Here is a 19,563-nt window from a genome sequence, read left to right as displayed (position 1 = left end):
TTTTTAGTAGTATTGTCATGTTAGCATGTAGGCTAAGTCACGAAACCTGCCAAACTTATCAAAACATCGTATCTGAGTGTCTTGAGATGTTTTGGAAATGTATTATTCTTGCGTTAATCAATGCTAGATTAAATGAATTTCAGCTTTAGTTTCTAAAAGAATCTTTTTCCCACAGGATGAATCGTGTACAAGTGGATTTTAAAGGGTTGCCAGCCCACATCTTGGAGAACAGTGTTAGAGTAGAAACCTTTCAAAACCTAAGGTACTTGCACGAGGTTTCTCATAGCATTGCAGCCAAAACTCTATATGTGACCTTGGATCACAAAACCAGTCATAAGGGTCAATTTTTCAAAATTGAGATTGATACATCATCTGAAAGCTGAATAAATAAGCTTTCCATTGATGTATGGTTTGTAATGATAGGACAATATTTGGTCTAGGTAAAACCATTTGAAAATATGGAATCTGAGGGTGCAAAAAAATCAAAATATTGAGAAAACTGTCTTTAAAGTTGTCCAAATAAAGTTCTTAATGTATATTACTAATCAAAAATTAAGTTTTCATATGTTTACAGTAGGAATTTTACAAAGTATCTTCATGGAACATGATCTTTACTTAATTTCCTAATGATTTTTGCCATAAAAGAAAAATCTGTCATTTTGACCCATACAATGTATTTTTGGCTATTGCTACAAATATACCCCAGCGACTGGTTTTGTGGTCCAGGGTCACATATATTAAACATTTTTTGTTGCTGCTGTTCAATGAAAGTCATATTTTTGCACGTTTTTTTAGGTCATCGGACAATGTCCTTACTCCACTGACATTCCCAAAATCTAAAGTCTCTCTCTGGGATCCTTCTCCCAGTGGGGATGTTGTCAGTCTACATTTTTCATATTACAGGTAAATCTTTCTGTCTTCTATATTTTTTGGATGTGTATACTACCAGTCAGAAGTTTTTGGACAGTAAGATTTTTGATGTTTTTAATTTAGTCTCTAATGCTCATCAAGCCTGCATTTATTTGATTCAAAATACAGCAAAAGCAGTAATATTGTGAAATATTTTACTGTTTAAAATAACTGCGTTTTATTTGAATATATTTTAAAATGTAAGCTATTTCTTTGATTTCGAAGCTGAATTTTCAGCATCATTACTCCAGACTTCAGTGTCACATGATCCTTCAGAAATCATTCTAATGTGCTGATTTGCTGTTCAAGAAACATTTATTATTATTATCATCAATATTTAAGTTGGTTGAGTACAGTTTTTCAGGATTCTTTGAAAAATAGAAAGATCTAAAAAGCAGCATTTATAAAATAAAATGATACATTTTTATGTAACATACAGTATTATTTAAAAGGTTGGAGTCAGTGTATTTTTTTATTTTATTTTTTTTAAGCAAAGTTGCTTTAGATTTATCAAAAGTGATGATAAAGATTTCTATTTCGGATAAATGCTGTTTTTCTGAACTTGCTATTCATCAAATAAACCTAAAAAAATCTACTCAGCTGTTTTCAGCATAATAATAATAATAATAAATAATAATCATGCTTTGAAATCACAAGAAAAAATACATTTTAAAATATACTCAAATAGAAAACAGTTATTTTAAATAGCGAAAATATTTTTTTTAACTTATTTTTTGTTTGTTTTTGCTGTACTTTGGAGCAAATAATGCTTGGTGAGCAGAAGAGACTTCTTTAAAAACATTAAAAATCTTACTGTTCAGAAATGTTTGATTGGTAGTGTATTTTGGCAACACAGTTTGTTTTGTAACCCATACAATTTAAGTATTTCTATACTATTACAGTGCTCATTCATTTTTAATTTTTTTTTTTTGTTGTAATTTTAGTTGTAGTAATTTAGCTTTTTTGTGTCATTTTTATTTCAAATTTAATTTCAAATTGTTTTTTTTTTTAAATGCCTTTTTTAAATGTCATGTAATGTTATTTTATGTCTGTTTAGCTGTATTTTATTTTACTTTATTAGACATTTAATTACTTTTTTCATTAGACATTTATTTAAATGTCTAAAATTGTATTTTATTCATTTGACCTTTTTTAGTTTTAAAGTAATTTTATTACTTGGACATTTACTTTATTTAGTTGTATTATTATTATTATTATTTTTTTTTTTAAACAAATTTTAATAGTTTTATTTTATTTTTTAAAAGACAGTTCACCCAAAAATGAAAATTGTCATTAATTACTCGCCCTCATGTCGTTCCAAACCCGGAAGATCTTTGTTCATCTTCAGAATGCAAATTAAGATATTTTTTGATGAAATCCGAGAGCTTTCTGAGACTGCATAGACCGCAATGCATCTACCATGTTCAAAGCCCAGAAAGGTAGTCAGGACATCGTTAAAATAGTCCATGTGACGCTACAAGAATACTTTTATGCACAAAAACATTAAAATTAAACGTTATTTTATATTAAAATAACAACTTTATTCAACACTTTCTTCTGTTTCACATCTGACTTGAGGATTTGAAAAACTGTCATTTTATGGTTCAATGTACTCAATAACAGTTGGTGTATTTCAGAAACCCGAGACTGTTACTTGTGGAAAAAGCATTACGTTTAGCTCACCGGCATGCTAGACAGACAAACAAGCCTCGGTTTTTCTGTTTCCTGCTTGGGACGCTGGCAGTAGACAGTGGTTAGTATAATGCATTTCGAATCATTTCCTTTAATGATTGTTTCATATTTAAGGATTTTACTAATATTTTCTTTTCCTAGATGAGGAAGGGGTGACGATAACCCTGGATCGTTTTGATCCGGGCAGAGAGCAGACGGGATGTCCTGGGAAAGCACCAACTGCCCTACTCCCCGGAGACATCCTTGTGCCATGTGTATTTGAAGCCCAGCATGCTACTGGCAGCACAGTGCACTCGAGGGAGGATTTGAACGTCTCGTTTAAGGTAGTTGATCTGACAATTACTAACAGCACATGGTTAACATATAACGGCTGGGCGCTTTCCTCCGGTTTCTGTGGCAACGTATTGAGGCATAATGGTAATCAACATCATCCTGTAACCTGTCAGTAACAGCTGCCCTGATTATGACACAGTGTTCCTTAGAGACAGGTGATCATTAGTGGGTCACACTGCTCCCATCTGGCGTGGTTTCCTTGGTTTCTTAATTTGCTTCGTGAGGGTTCTTAATTTAACCATGTGTTATTAATTTAAGAAAGCTTATTCATTTTATTAACAAATTTTGAAATTTAAGACATTTTATTTATTGATTTAATTTTTTTTATTGAGCAAGGATCCATGAAATGGATAAAAAAAAAAAAAAAAGCCTTTGTATGTTGTTATAAAAATGGGTTTACAAAAATATTATGCACCTCAGCTGTTTTCAGTATTAATAATAATTGTTTTTTGAGCAGCAAATCAGAATATTAGAATGAATTCTGAAGGATCATGTGACAATGAAGACTAGAGTAACAATAATACGTAAAAATATTCAAATACACAATTATTTTAAATTGTAAAAATATGAATGAATACATCCCTTGTAATCATAAGAGACTTCTTTCAAAAACATTACCTAACCCAGAGATGTATAATTTAAAGATATATATTAATTTTAACTTATATTAATTGTAATGTTAAATATTTATTTATTCTGTGAATATGCACTACCAGTCAGATTTTTAATGTTTTCTAAAGACATCTCGTTTGTTCACTTAGCCCGCATTTATTTGATCCAAAAACTATTTAAAATATTAAAACTATTTAAAATATTTTATTTCAGATAAATGCTGATCTTTGGATTTTTTTTTTTTTATTCAAAGAATCCTGAAAAAAATTACTTAACCATTTTAAATATTGATAATAATAATAATAATAATAATAATAATAATAATAATAAATGTTTCTTGAACAGCAAATCAGCATATTAGAATGATTTCTGTAGGATCATGTGACGCTGAAGACGTGAATATTAATGCTGAAAATTTAGCTGTCACATGAATATAAATTACATTTTAAAAAATATTCAAATTGAAAGCAGTTATTTTAAATGGTAAAAACATTTCACAATTTTACTGATTTTGCTGTATTTTGGATCAAATAAATGCAGGCTTGATGAGCAGAAGAGACTTCTTAAAAAAAAAAACAAAAAAAAAAAACAACGTGTGACTGGTAGTGTAAATATTACATTTATTTTAATGTAATTAATTTATTATGTATTTTATTGTCTATTATTATTTTTAATTACATTTCATGAAAACCTGTTTAATTTTTTTAACTTTAGTTTTTTTTTTTTTAAACTGATTTTTTTTTCTGGGGAATAAATTAAAAACTTTTTGTTGACATCTCATTTTAAATTACGTACGTTGAGATTATACTGTCAACCACTGGTGCTTATTTCTGTCTCTTTTTTTCAAGATGCTTCAACATTGCTGCTGCAGTAAAGAGATGCTGGAGTTGTCCAAACTCCTCACTTTGCGAGCTCGTCTCAGCTGCTCAGAGAACATGGACAGACTCACCTTTGACCTGTCCTGGGCGGCTGTCACTTTGGCTTGCATGCTAGACGCCGTCCCTGTCCGGGCAGTGCCCGTCATCCCAACCGCACTGGCCAGGAACCTCAGCGGCCCTGCAGGTGTGACCCAAAACAGCAGGAAACGTGGGTAAGGAAGCACTTCTGTTTGCTTACATGTCTATATTTTGTCCTCAGAAGCTAAAACATGACATTTTGTCTCAGGTTTCTTACTATGGATCAAACCAGGAAGCTTCTCCTCATACTTGAATCTGATCCCAAGGCTTACACTCTCCCGCTAGTAGGAATGTAAGTACTTTTATTGTTTGGAAATGGAGACTTTCTTACTGCTTATTCAGGCTGTTGGCATTATTATAGGTATTATAATTCAGCCTGGGTAATTACATGCTTGGAGTCCTGCAAGATGTTCAGAGTAGGTGTGTAACAGTTGTTCTCCTGTGGCAGATGGTTGAGTGGTGTTACACACATTCATAATCCCCTGGTGTGGGCATGGTGTCTGAGGTACCTGCACAGCTCCGCCCTCCAAGACAAGTGAGTGTCCCATCCATCTGCTGTTTTTCTCCTGTGGTCCAATAAGTCAGTTATCTTTGAGAGGGGATCAAGTTTAAAGACATACAGTTAAAATGTTTGTATTTGTACATGTTGTTAGAATTGCTTTCTCAGCATCTGATATTAGTTTTCAGATTTTGTTACCATATTAAATAATTTTAGATAATTATAAAATATTACATTTAAAAGGATAGTTCACCCAAAAATGAGAACTACTACAAGCCATCCTGGATGTATATGCCTTTCTTCTTTCAGATGAATTTGACTGGAGTTATATTAAATCTTCTGCCTTTTCCAAGCTTTATAATGGCAGTGTATGGCTGTTGAGATTTCGAAGCCCAAAAACGTGCATCCATCCATCATAAACAGTACTCCACACAGCTCCAGGGAGTTTATAAAGGCCTTCTGAAGCAATTCGATGTGTTTGTGTAAAAAAAAATATCAATATTTAAAACTTTATAAACCGTAATCTCTAGCTATGTCATCCGCTGGAACGCCACTCTCGTAAACGAATGTGTGACAGTTTGCGGAAGCTAGAGATTACGGTTTAGAAAGTCTAAAATATGGGTATTTTTCTTACACAAATGCATCGATTCACGTCAGAGGGACTTTATGAACTCCCTGGAGCCGTGTGGAGTCTTTTATGATGGATGGATGCACTTTTTTTGGGCTTCAAAATCTCAACAGCCATTCACTGCCATTATGGAAGAGTTTTTTTAATATAACTCCAATTGTATTATTCTGAAAGTAGGAATTCATATACACCTAGGACGGTTTGAGAGTGAGTAAATCATGGGGTAATTTTCTTTTTTGGGTAAACTATCACTTTAAAATGACGTGATTAAAATATTAATCAAAAACATTCCACTTTTCATAATGTAATGAAATGCTGATGCTACTGGAGAAAAATGAGTTCTGGACACAGCTTTTTTTTTGTTGTTGTTGTATTTATTTATTTACCTACTTAGCCTACTTATTAGATAAGTGTAGTTTTAATATTACTGCTTGGATTATTTCAGCATGATTGTGTTCTTAAATAAGGTAAATGTGATCTTTGTGTTGCTAGAATCTGTAAAATATCTGAAAAAATTATTAAAATAATTTTAAAATTTGTGTTTCAGAGTGATGTCAGAGGGAGGCGCTTTCCTGGTGGTTCTGTACTCCCTGACTCACCGGGATCCAGAGTTTTACCAGTGTAAACCATGTGTCGGACAGCAGCAAATGAGCTTTCAGCTGCTCACCAGCACAGAGTCATTCACGCTTTACAAGGTGTGCCTACGGCTGTCTATGGCTTAATTAAATCTGAATATGCCACAGTCTATTGGAAACATTTTTCTTCTCCTCATGCAACCACTACTACTAATTAGGGATGTAACGATATCAAAATCTCACGATATGAAAACCACAATATGATATTGATGTGATATAAAAAAAAAAAAAAGAAAAACCAATTAAAATTTTCTACATTCTAAAATTATATTTTATTCTTCTATCTACTGCACTTTGAGAGTTCAAATTTAAGAGCTCCAACCCATGTTCTTAACTAAGAAAACTTGGCAAAGAAAATTTGGCTTATACCTGAACGTTAAAGGGGTCATCTAATGCAAAGTTCACTTTTACATGTTTGAACATTAATGTGTGCTATAATGATAAAAATCAATGCAGTGGTTTTTAATTAATCTGTAAAAATAATATTCCCTTTTTCAAATCGAGCCATTCTCAGATGCCTGTCGGTGTGGCGTCACAATGACAGAGGCCGCTCCCGCAAAACTTACAGCAGACGCAATAAACAAGCTCACTGCATTTACTGTGAAGTGAGTCTTTCTGAAGCACGAAAAACACTGGATCACGAGCTGATCGCTTGAACGAAGTGCGCACTTAGCTTTGAAACACACAGCAAAAACAGATCTGATGAAAGGATTAAGCCATATTGTGCGTTCGTTTGACATACTGTGCCAAAGCATAATGGCTCAAAACACAAACTTAAACTTCTTATTCTAACATAATAGGATCTTTAAAAACTACACTTTTTGTCCAGAAGACCTATTGTTTCGTATTGTCATGTGACCATGATATTCATAATACCGTTACATCCCTACTACTAATATGTTTTAAATTGTTAATTTATCTAAAATTCTATATTTAGGAAGAAATACTTTTGTTTTTATTAAAGATTTCTTGTTAAATCAGATTTCAAATGTTTGTATTTCTAGCAATTGTGTTTTTACATTTGATGTGAGCCGTCTTTGGTTTCAGAGTTGTTGCATAGCTAACATACTGTACTTGATGCATTTTAGAGTTGCTTTTGTCATTAAATGTTTTTAATTACACTACTTAATTTCAAATACAGAATGTAGAGCCTTCAGACGGACGCCCTCTACAATTTGAGCTCAGCGCTGAGAACCAAAATCAGGAAACTGTGCTGTTTGAGGAAGTGCTCTCCCAGACTGTGTTAACAGGGTATGGTTTCTCTAAAAACATTTTTTCAATGTGTTGACATTTATGTTTGACTGTTTACTGTATCTGACAGAATACATTATACCATTAGCAAGAGGAAGTATAACACATTATATCTGCTTTGTCCTATCAGGACAACTCTTGCAGCAGCCTCAGCTGCTCCACAGAATAAACTGTCTATCAGTGATCATGACTCGGGTGTAGAAGATGAAGAACTCTCTCCTCGGCCGTCTCCAAACCCTCATCCTGTCAGTCAGCAGGTTTGTTAACTCGTGGCCTTGCATCTCTAATGTGCAACTTCATACCCATTAACATCCATTTTAAATGTGTTTTTTCAGACTAGACGTGTTCATCCTTCAGTACCAGAACTCTCGATGGTCATAGATGGCAGCTTTTTGGACGGGAGTGTTGTTAATGCACAAGATTCGATTCCTGTTTCTCATAGCCTTGCGAATGTCCAGCGGAGAAGCATTAGCCCTGCCCGCCTGGGCCACTCGGTGTTAAGACCTCCAGAACACACAAGCGTCCCTGGACCTCCTCCAATTCGAAGACCACTAACTCCCATCCTCTCTCAGCCAAAAAACAAACTACATCCTAATCCGGGACAACAGACACCACAACCCCACCTAAATCGTAAATCCCTGCCCTCAATGAGAAGATCAAGAGAAGGCTCGTCAACATCATCTGCATCTTCGTCTTCATCCTCTTCATCAACAAGGAACACGGCTTCGCCCAATGGCTCTTTTCATCAGAGGCAGCGTCCCTCTCCAGGTTTCCCGACCAAACCCCAGCCAATTCATTCTGGACCCCCAATATCAGCCCACAGTAGTGCCAGAAAGAGTTCAGCCATGCCTAGCCAGACCCCCATTCATCATCCGTCCCAACACAGGCTCTTCCATAGCACCCCAGCGGCCAATCCTTGCAGCTGTTGCACCAACCAACCCAGCCACGTCCCACTGTATCAAAACAACACCTGGCAAGGGACACCGGCGTATCCCACTGTGGCACACAACCCTTGTGGTTTTCATTGTGGCACTGAGAGCGTCCCACTTGGGGATCACTGCATCTCACCATCTCGGCAGTCTTTGGGTTGTCGCATCTCTCTGACTAAAAGTCCTGTTGTTCCAGTTCACTACTCTCCATCACAAGGTCCATGTGTCTCCACAATCAAAGGTTCTGTTGAGCAAGTCCCATCCTGTCAAGCTCAGTGCTGCCAGGTAGTCCAGTCTAGCCAGGTAGCATGCTTGGAGACCCCCATGGGTCTCCTTCCTGCTGATGCTTACAAGATGCTTATGGATCAAGAGCGTCAGCTGAAGTTACTTCAACTCCAGGTTTGTATTTTTAAGCCAGATGTTTTCTCATTGACCTGCTTTCACAAGTTGTTAACAGACGTTTCTCAACAGATTCAGAAACTTCTTGAGTCTCAGAGCAAAACACCTCTGGTATCGTCTGCAGAACATGATACTCAGCAGGAAAGAGCTAATCAGACGCCCACATTGCCACCGAAACGCACAAGCGTCAGTGTTGCTGTAGGAACAGGTGCTTTGATGGAAGGTTTCATTTTCTTGATTTTGCTACAAATTCCTTGTAATGTCATGACGTTTTTGTTGTTTGTTTTTTAGGAGCTAGCTTGTTTTGGAACGCCCCTCAGGAGGCCTCCACACATGAGGACCCAAGTCTGCATTGGCAGACTGAGATGGAGCCAAAGTCTGGATGTCAAAATGACAGTGTAGTCACTTCCAGACTCGGATCTGAAAATGCATGTCGTTACACTGAAGAGCGGAGTCCAGGATCTCCTCTACATCCAGCATCTCCAAAACCCAAGTAATGAACCCTGGGTTGACCTTCAAAGGATTAGTACACTCCAGATTTTAGATTTCCTGATAATTTAGTCACTCCTATGTCATCCAAGGAAATTAAGGTTCCAGGATTTATCTTCATATAGTGGGGTTCAGTGGGGATCAGCAGGTTGAAGGTCCAAATTGCAGTTTCAAAGAGCTTTATATGATCCCAGCCTAGGAATAAGTGTCTTATCGAGCGAAACAAACTTCATTTTCTACAAAAAAAGAAAAGTATATACTTTTTAAACACAAATGCTTAACTTCACGCATTACAGTCACGTTGGAAAGGTCACGTGTGACAGGCAGAAGTACCGACCCAGTGTTTACAAAGTGAACATGCAAAGAAAGTCAAACACTCTTTACAAAAAAAAAAGATTTGAAGTTGGAGAGGTTTCCCTACTCTACCTTTTTGAACCCGAGTACACAGATGAAGAACTAACCACGTGTGACCTTTTCAACGTGGTTAGGTGTCTACAGCTTCACACATCGCAGAGCTAGTGCTTTTGCAGAGCATTTGTGGTTAAATAATTATTATTATTATTTTTTTTTTTTTAATTTTGCTAGATAAGATCTTGTTCCTCGACTGGCATCATGGAGAACCATTTGAAGCTGCATTGAAACTGCAATTTGGACCTTCAACCTTAATCCCTATTAAAGTCCTCTATATGGAGAAAAATCCCGGAATGTTTTTTTTCTCAGAAACCTTCATTTCTTTTCGACTGACAAAAGGAAGACATGAACATCTTGGAGTAAATTATCAGGAAATTTTAAATTAGGAGTGAACTAATATTTTAATGAACCCTAAACCATTTTTAACAATTGTTAACCTTCATATCTGATTTGTCTATAATTTGTTAAACTTTTGTGTCTTTTCCAGACAGTGTTTGATGTTTTTATTTTATTTGTCTTTGGCAGCATGTCGTCTGGTTTCGGAGCACATTCGTTTCAGAGTCCAGTGTTGGGAGAGAGTGCTAGCATGTATTATAACTCTCAGTCACAGAGTTACGATCTGTCTGAAAACCGAGAAATGGACAACCCAAGATTTTACCAAGAACTACTGGTATGCCTAAATTTGTATAATTTTCACACTTTTTACACAGTTCACTTCCAGAATAAAACTTTCCTGGTAATTTACTCATCCCCATGTCATCCAAGATGTTCATGTCTGTCTTTCTTCACTCGAAAAGAAATTAAGGTTTTTGAGGAAAACATTTTAGATTTTTCTCCATATAGTGGACTAAAATGGGGATCAGTGGCTTGAAGGTCCAAAATGCAGTTTCAATGCAACTTCAAAGGGTTCTACACAATCCCATCTGAGGAATAAAGGTCTTATCTAGCGAAACGATCTGTCATTTTTCTAAAAAAAAAAAAAAATAGAAATGTATATACTTTTTAACCACAAATGCTCATCTTGCACTAGCTTAACTTGGAATGGTTACTCATGACATAGCCGGAAGTACCGATCCAGTGTTTACAAAGCGAACATGCAAAGAAAGTCCTTTCAAACGGCCTTTACAAAAAAAAGGTAAAACAACGACGTTGGACGATTTGAAGTCGGAGGAGAAAATGAGATGAGTTTTTCGCTCTACCCTACCTTTTTAAACCAAAGTACACAGACAAAGAACTAACCGCGCATGATTACATAATGCGTGAAGTCTCGGATGCGCATCGCAGAGCTAGTGCAAGTTGAGCAATTATGGGTAAAAAGTGTAAAAATGACTGATTGTTTTGATAGATAAGACCCTTATTTCTTGGCTGGGATCATGTAGAGTCCTTTGAAGCTGCACTGAAACTGCATTTTGGACCTTCAACCCATTAATCCCCATTACAGTCCACTATATGGATAAAAGTCCTCGAATGTTTTCCTCAAAAACCTTAATTTCTTTTCGACTGAAGAAACACAGACATGATCTGGGGGGTGACATGGGGGTGAGTAAATTATCAGGAAATTTCTATTCTGGAAGTGAACTAAGCCTTTCATTAGAAATTGACGCATTATGAATGTTCAAACCAACTATATGACTCAATTCCTGGTGCAGGGTCAGGTACAAAGTCGTCTGCAAGACTCTGCAGTGGTGGACGAAAAGGTAGAGCGAGATCCAGAGAGTGTCCCAAACAGACACAGTCTGTCCCCTGTAGGTCATCAGTCAAAGAAATCACCAACATCTTCCATACCCCAAACTCAAAAAACAAAGCACAGATCCAGTCCACCAGAACAGGACCGTGTCTTAAGTGCAACATTAAGACAACTCCAACAGTTCGGGGTGAATGTAGACTTAGAGTCTGCCCAGGGAAAGACGACACGTGCAACTGTGGAAAGTGCCAGGTAAAGACGCAGTCAAGATGAATCGTTTTATCAAAGCTGTTATTAAAATTCTTGTTCCTAACGTAGTTTTTCTTTTCAGTACTCTTGCGTGCATTAACCCAGAGGCGGTGATTCCAAGACTAGCCCTTTCTGAACCAATGGGCACCAGCATTTGGGCACCAAGCGGCAGTGTAGACCTTAGCCTTGAGGCTAATGCCATTGCACTCAAGTACCTAAGCGACTCGCAACTGTCAAGACTCTCACTAGGCAGTCAACATCCAGACCCCAGCGCGATTCTCCTAAAAAGACCCGCTGTGGAAAAAAGCAGCGTTGGACTTAGTATACTGTCCCCCAGCAACATGTCTCTAGCAACCTGTAAGTACATGAAGAAATACGGACTGATTGAAGGAGGAAACAGCAGCGAGGAAGAGCAAGAGGACGCAGTCCTGGTAGACTCAGCTCTTGGCTGTTCAGTCCAGCACGAAACGTCCAAGAACGTGAGCGTTAAAGACCAGAGCGAGACGGTTCTTAAAAACATTATAAACAAACCAGTCGCAAGTCTCAACGTTGAGTCTCAAGAGCAGATAATCAGAGACTTGCGGCCCAAAATGCAACTGCTTATGCAAGGCGGGACAAACCCAGAGAAGGAGAACAATGCTAAGAAAGGTGTGAGTCAACGTAGGTCCTCTCTAACAGAAAACCAGAGGACGCAGGAAGTCACAGAGTCGGAGGGATCAGTGGGAAATTTCCTGGATCTGAGTAGGTTACGCCAGCTCCCCAAGCTCTTCTAAAATGCCTCACGGGGGTTTTCCAAAGACTCGCCACTAATTCTCGAAGATCTGTCTTCCATTGTTTGTTTACAAAGTATAAGATGATTTAACGTTCCTTGAAAGATTTTAAGTGTTTTATCATCTGTACCTTTTCGTCTCATCACTTTAATGTTATTTCCTTTTTCATGGAAGTTTTTAAATGTTTACCCGATGACTCCTCATGTGTCATGTACATGCTAAGTATTTGTACTAAGCCTAGTATGAAGTGACTCGCTTAAAGGCAGAATTGTTTTCGTTTTACTCATTTTACTTATTCATGGCATTACTTGACTCTACAATTTCAGAGGGAGAAGTACTCCTTAAGTTTTTATCCTGTTGTGTTTTCTATGTTTTTTTTAAATGACTTCATGTATGTGTTTCATAATTAAAAGACATATTCTTTTATATAACTTTTTCATTTTCCTTTTGTTTCTCATTAAGGATGTCTAAACATGTCAAACATTTGTTAACTAATTATTAGGTAAATATCTGACTTGCCAAACACACCCATTGTCAAAACTGCATAAGATTTACATAATAGTATCTTAAGAGAGGCAAGATCTTTTGACTTGGGCTACAGTATATAACCTGCATACCGATGCACTAAACATTACTTGGACTGTCTTAGCAACTGCACCGGAGCGTGTTGGATTCACAGTAGTGACTTTAACATAAACAAACCCCATTTTCTTCTGAACGTACGTGGTTGTGAATATAGACAAAAGCTCTGACACAAACAACACCTTGAGTTCCTCCTCAATCTTCACTAGAAGTAGGTTTACCACTGACGGGCTGAGCTTTGAAACGTCTTCAAACTGCATTTCGGACATCATCAGTGCTGTCTAGGTAAGTTTAGGACTCGACTCCGTGCAGGATACCATCTTGGTGTGTGGATGATCTCCGGGTTGCGCAATCCCGGACTTCTCTCGCTTGAGCTTTGAGACTCAGGCAGTCAGTCCAAAGAAACTTTAGATACAGCAGCAGGCTAAACTCGCCTTTCTTCTGTGAAGACTGAGCTGAACCAAATATTGTGAGTACACGTTGTAGTACTGCTCATATAATGTAGGTTTATTGTAGGTTTCGTTTTTTAATGTATTTCTATACGCACCGTATGTAAAGGCTGAAACAATGCGTAGAGTCCGTATCTTAAAAACTAATTTGAATTACATCTAAAATACTAAAAATTGACATTTCTGCAATGGGTGTTGTTAAAAACGTGTGTGTGTTTTAATTAAACGCTTAAAAATATTACAAACGAGCGTTGTACGTTACCTCAGATGCATCAACCGGCGTAACGTTTACGTTAGCATTCACGCTAACGCGCTCGAGCACATTCTTGTTCACTAAGAATATATTTCGTTATCAGTTAGAGGTAAGTTTTATGGTTTTGAAGTGTTTAACATCGCAAAATGTTATTTCAAACACCAAGGGGTTGGCTAAACAAGCGTTTGAACGTAACAAATGACGTTTAGCTGAAAGCTACAAGCTTTGTTTTGTTAGCACACCGGCTAGCTGTTTAATATTCAAATTTCAAATCGGTTTAAACGGTCCAAACGCGCATTTTTAATTCGTTTGGATGTTGTAGGGTTGTGTATATGTAGAAAACGTGTAATAATAGCGCTAGGTAAGGCTTAGTAATGTGTTTATTTTGCTTTTGTTTGTTTTTTTGTCTAAAAATGGCTATTGCTAGCTGAGTAGCATAACAGTTTGACGTTTTGAGGTGTTAAACAAGTATAGTTTCTTCATCATCCCGTGGCACTTGGATGGATAAACGAGTAGGTATGAAATAATATTAATATTTAGAAATTAAAGCGAGTGTTTTGTTATATATCCAGCTAGATCCGATTCAAGCCAAAGGGCTTTGTCTCTCTTTCCTGTCCTGAAGGCTTGATATTATGCAAACATTTTTACCCAGAAAAATGATTTTCTCAAGAAGTCTTTTGACTTGGCATTTCTTATGTCATTTAATAATGACATTTTTGATTTACATCATTTGGTTGGTAAATCCAAAAGAAATGTGATGCACACGTGCTTATTGTCTTTTTCCTGGCACCGATTAAATAGGATGTGGTTGTTATATTGTTAGATCACGATGAGTTGTATAATTAAACACTGCTGGATAATTAAGCGAGGCTTGAAATCACTGTTAGCCTTCTTTAGGGGGTTTCCAATAGGCAGAGGGCAAGAGATAAGTCTAGGCATGCTTTGAACCCAGGTCATTTTTTCCATGACTGCACTGGCATCCGAAAATATTCATCTTTTCAAAATCGCAAACTTGAATGTCAGGCGTGTTAATGACCTTTATGATACACATTAAATACTACTGGCTTTAAATTAGTCACATGTAGTTGACAAACAGGTCTGCAAGTCATGATTATACAATTGTTTGTTTGTATGGAGATGCTAGGAAGTACACACTGACATATTGTACTTCCTGGTGCGCATGTATAAATATCTTCTGATGAGTTCATTTGCAAAAACAGATCTCGGTTTTTAACAATTTTCAAAAATCGTGCTTTTTCATTGTGCATTCCAGTTAATCTCAATCAAATTGCAGTTGGGTTATTTTGATTAAGTAAAAATAACTTTAAAAAGGCTAAATAATATAAAACACAAAAACATAACAATAAAAAAACGTTTTTTGACAATTAAAAAAAATAGAAAAAAAATCTGTTTTTGCAAATAAGCTCTTTATATATTACATTTTATATTTACTTTTTAACATTTCGAATATTTAACATTTTTGTTAACATTTAAATAAATATTCAAAAGTTATAAAAAATATTACAAAAAATAAAATTAATATAATTATTATTAATATTTAATTATTAATATAAATATTTATTTCGCGTGTGTTTGTTACTTAATCCATTTTTAAAAATATTTTATTCCATTTTATATTTAATTGTTTAACAATAACATTTTTATTAACATTTAAATATGATACAATTCTAAAAAATATTATAAAAAATATTAAAATAAAAATGTAATATAAATATTTTATTTTTAAATGTGTGTGTGTGTGCGTGGTTTAAAATCCATTTTTTAAAATATTTTATGTAAAATTTTTTAATTAATTTAAGTTTTGTTTAACTTTTTTATTAACATTTAAATAAATATGAAGTTAACAAATCTACAAATGAAATTATTAATTTAAAAAAAAAATGTATATTTACTTTTATTCTTTATATATATATTTAATTTTTAGATGTGTTTGAAATCCATTTTATATATATATATATATATATATATATATATATATATATATATATATATATATATAAAAAAAAACATTAATTTGTTTAACATTTAAATTTATTATATTTTATTATTATAACATTTATTATTTTTTTATTATGACATTTTAATTAACATTTAAAATTAATATAAAAATATACAAATAAAATTCTTAAATTAATATCTAAATATTTTATTATATATGTTTTATATATATACACATACACACACACTACATTTTTCATTATATATTAATATTAATGTTTTTTATTTGCATGTGTGTTTTGTTTAAAATCCATTTCTTAATTATTTTTTATATATTACATATATTACATTTTATTTTTTTTACATTTAAATTAAGATTTTTATTAACATTTAAAGAAATATTATAAAAATATACAAATATTATACAAATAAAATGATTAAAATGAAAAAAATAATATATAAATATATATATATATATATATATATATATATATAAACATATCTATATGTTTTATTTAAAACATTTTGTACATTTTATATTACATTTCATATTTATTTTTTAACATAAAATTGTTTATCATTTTGTATTAACGTGAATAAATATTATAAAATTATAAAAAAATATTCTAAAAATAAAATAAAATAATTAAAATAAAAAAAATATTTTCTATTTTTAATATATCTAAAATATTTATAAAGAGAAAGTTCTATATATAGTTATCCCACACCACAGAGGTTCCCCTTTTGTCGAACACCCACCAATCTTAATTATAGTTACTGAGAAATCCTTGTACCAGTGAAACAATTTATGACATAGAAAGAAAACGTGGGTGTGCCTGTGTAAAACGGTGCTTTTGATGGCCGCCACAAGAGGAAGTACCTTAGTTGCATGGGAGACTGCTGAAGATAACAGCACGTATTTGAATGTTACATATACATGCACTCGTTAGGTAAGACAATGCGTTTTTATATATAAGTTGTTTAGTTATTATTGTTTTTTATTGTAATATAGCTTTATTTATATTATTCAGTTAATTATTTTATTTATTATTTATTATTATTATTATTATTGTTATTATTATGCACATGACTGGCACATGACTTGCACATGACAACTAAACTAGCATTCTTGGCTGTTGGTTGGAAATCTAAACAGTTCTCAGTGCTGATTTTGTGACATTTAGAAAGGAAACAGGTGTTCGATTTCATCCTATGATTTTGTTTTCAGCTTCCTTTTGTCATCGATGCATGAGTGTGCAACTCCCGTGCATGTGATGGAAACTGCGCTCTTTGTTATGGCTCATGTTTCTGTTCCCTTTAGGTCAGAATTCCTGGCTTCCTGCTCCTGAAAACACGTTGATTTTGTTTGTCAGATGAGTCAGAGATCAGGACTCGTAACCTGATTTGAGTTGAAACGCTTCCTTGTTATGTCTCCCGCTGGAGCGGTCAAAGGAATTGCACTTTACTCGTAATTAGTCACTTGAAATCCCCTCGTTTTTGTGTTGTGGACGTGTTATTTTGGTTATATAATGCCTATTTCGGGCAGCTTTAAAGTAGGGTAGACAGACGTGGCTGTAATAAATGATGAGTCAGGTTATTGCTGCTGTTCTGGACTTCCCGGCCTGGACTGAATGTTTCACAGAGCTCATGTTGTTGAGCTGGAGAGGCTTTGTCAGGCTTTGGCCAAAAGATCCTGCTTGGTTGGTATCTTTGATACCAAAATAAGCTTGGTGTACTCGGCACAGCGATAAGGCTGTCTAAGATGACGAAAATGGAAAAAAAGAAATGAGTCATGTGTTTTTATTCACTAGTGTTTGTGTTCATATTGGTTTTGTGTGTGGTTTTTATTTTTCAACAAAAGAGCTGTTTAAAGGATGTCAAACTCTAAGTGTGGCCAAGTGAAAATGTTTTTGTGGAACAAATTTTTGTAAACAGTCATTATTTGAATGCATGTTTTATTAAAGGAGAAGTCCACTTTCAGAACAACAGTTTACAGATAATGTACTCACCCCCTTGTCATCTAAGATGTTCATGTCTTTCTTTCTTCAGTCATTAAGAAATTATGTTTTTTGAGGAAAACATTTCAGCATTTTTCTCCATATAATGGAGTGATATGGTGCCCCGACTTTGAACTTCCAAAATGCAGTTTAAATGCAGCTTCAAACGATCCCAGATGCGGTTGTAAACGAGTCCAGCCGAGGACGAAGGGTCTTATTTAGTGAAACGATTGGTTATTTTAATTTAAAAAAAAAATACAATTTAAGTAATCTTTTTAATCTCAAACGCTCGTCTTGTCTTGCTTCTCTACCTGAACTCTGTGTATTCTGGCTCAAGACAGTTAGGGTATGTCGAAAAACTCTAATCGCATTTTCTCCCTCAACCTCAAATCACATAGTTGCAGAAGTACCGACACAGTCTTTACAAAGTGAACATGCAAAGAAGATCAAACACCCTTAACACCGATATAGGGCGATTTTTGAAGTTAAGGGAGAACATGAGATGGGAGTTTTTCGACATACCCTAACTGTCATGAACCAGATAAAAACAGGTCGGGAAGAGCAAGACGAGATGAGCGTTTGACATTAAAAAGTATATAAGTTGTATTATTTTTTACTAAAATAACTGATCGTTTCGCTAGACAAGACCCTTGTTCCTCGGCTGGGATCGTTTGAAGCTGCATTTTGGAAGTTCAGAATTGGGGCACCATAGAAGTCCACTATATGGAGAAAAAATGCTGAAATGTTTTCCTCTAAAAACATAATTTCTTTATGAATGAAGAAAGAAAGACATGAACATCTTGGATGACAAGGGGGTGAGTACATTATCTGTAAATTGTTGTTCTGGAAGTGGAATTTTATGATTTCGTTTAATTTATGTAAAAAGATTGAGCAGTTTATGAAGTTCATTAGTTTTATTTGCAGTTTGGCCTTTTTAGATTTTTTTTTTGTTGTTGTTGTTTTTACGCACTCATCTCTTTCATTGTTAGTTTCTTTTCATTTTTCAGATGAGTTTTTATTTATTGTTTGTTTTTTCTTTGTCTTGCAGGTTATGTTTTTCACACTATGTGCTGAACACCCACAATGCCAGGAAATATTTAAGAACTGTGATCTTTGGAAGAGCTTTATCGGTTCCAGTGGAACCTTTAGGACTTATCGTCGTATTGTTTTACGCAAAACGCACATAGACACAAATGCAGCAATAAGAGAAGATCTTGGGGACCGGTGCATCACAGACCGCGCTTCGCTACAATGCCCGTACAAGCCCCGCAATGGACCGAGTTTCTGTTGTGTCCCATCTGCACACAAACCTTCGAGGAGAGCCACCGCAAGCCCATCAGCTTGGGCTGCGGCCACACCGTGTGCAAAATGTGCCTGAACAAATTGCACCGCAAGGCCTGCCCGTTCGACCAGACCACCATCAGCACGGACATCGAGCAGCTGCCCGTCAACACGGCGCTGTTGCAGCTCGTCAGCGGACAGGTGAGTCTAAACGTGTGGTCAAATTTGCACGATTTTTCAGCAAAAAAAGATCTACTGTCAATAGAGCAGGTAGATGTATAATGCACAGCTCAATGAATGCTCTCCGTCCACACTAGCCTCTTTAAGCGGCTGGATGTGGAATGTGGAAAACGCACAAATTTAGGAAAATGCAAAATTCACCTTGCTGCACATGCATAAAACCTCATAAACGTCACTGTGGTGATACATATGAAGATACGTTTTAACACAATACATCTGGCAGGATCATTTTATTTAGGAAATATCTCACCATTCACTGATGCGTCCAGTTCGCACTAACTCATGGTTATATGTTTGATCTAAAATGCAACTGCTCTCACATTTTGCCACAGGACAGCAATTGCGAGTACATTTTC

At 35.3% G+C, this 19,563-nt stretch overlaps 2 protein-coding genes across 5 annotated transcripts in view; both read left to right on the top strand.

Annotated features, from left to right (window-relative positions):
• stil (STIL centriolar assembly protein) overlaps positions 1-12,855 on the top strand; it is a 13,224-nt gene extending 369 nt beyond the window's left edge. Inside the window, exons 2-17 of the mRNA XM_051095043.1 lie at positions 176-262; positions 796-903; positions 2,547-2,662; positions 2,743-2,924; positions 4,395-4,636; positions 4,711-4,794; positions 4,951-5,037; positions 6,177-6,324; positions 7,406-7,515; positions 7,646-7,772; positions 7,851-8,843; positions 8,916-9,051; positions 9,135-9,336; positions 10,269-10,413; positions 11,393-11,679; positions 11,759-12,855. Coding sequence (XP_050951000.1) covers positions 177-262; positions 796-903; positions 2,547-2,662; positions 2,743-2,924; positions 4,395-4,636; positions 4,711-4,794; positions 4,951-5,037; positions 6,177-6,324; positions 7,406-7,515; positions 7,646-7,772; positions 7,851-8,843; positions 8,916-9,051; positions 9,135-9,336; positions 10,269-10,413; positions 11,393-11,679; positions 11,759-12,449 — 3,744 coding nt within the window. The 5' untranslated portion in view covers position 176 and the 3' untranslated portion in view covers positions 12,450-12,855. The remainder of the gene's footprint in view (positions 1-175; positions 263-795; positions 904-2,546; positions 2,663-2,742; positions 2,925-4,394; positions 4,637-4,710; positions 4,795-4,950; positions 5,038-6,176; positions 6,325-7,405; positions 7,516-7,645; positions 7,773-7,850; positions 8,844-8,915; positions 9,052-9,134; positions 9,337-10,268; positions 10,414-11,392; positions 11,680-11,758) is intronic.
• Positions 12,856-13,204: 349 nt separating this feature from the next.
• The window catches only part of rc3h1a (ring finger and CCCH-type domains 1a), a 33,326-nt gene continuing 26,967 nt past the window's right edge, over positions 13,205-19,563 (top strand). Inside the window, exons 1-2 of one of the 4 annotated variants that reach the window (XM_051095045.1) lie at positions 13,205-13,313; positions 18,735-19,168. In XM_051095045.1, coding sequence (XP_050951002.1) covers positions 18,938-19,168 — 231 coding nt within the window. In that variant the 5' untranslated portion in view covers positions 13,205-13,313; positions 18,735-18,937. Of the gene's footprint in view, positions 13,314-13,346; positions 13,498-13,654; positions 13,840-16,551; positions 16,640-18,734; positions 19,169-19,563 lie in introns of those variants that run through there. The other 3 variants (XM_051095044.1, XM_051095048.1, XM_051095046.1) reach the window with 3 other exon arrangements.

The sequence above is a fragment of the Labeo rohita genome, chromosome 22 (assembly GCF_022985175.1).
Source record: "Labeo rohita strain BAU-BD-2019 chromosome 22, IGBB_LRoh.1.0, whole genome shotgun sequence".
In the NCBI taxonomy this organism is placed as follows: Eukaryota; Metazoa; Chordata; class Actinopteri; order Cypriniformes; family Cyprinidae; genus Labeo; species Labeo rohita.
The sequence above is the reverse complement of the archived record's forward strand: the minus strand, read 5'-3'. Positions and strand labels throughout refer to the sequence as shown.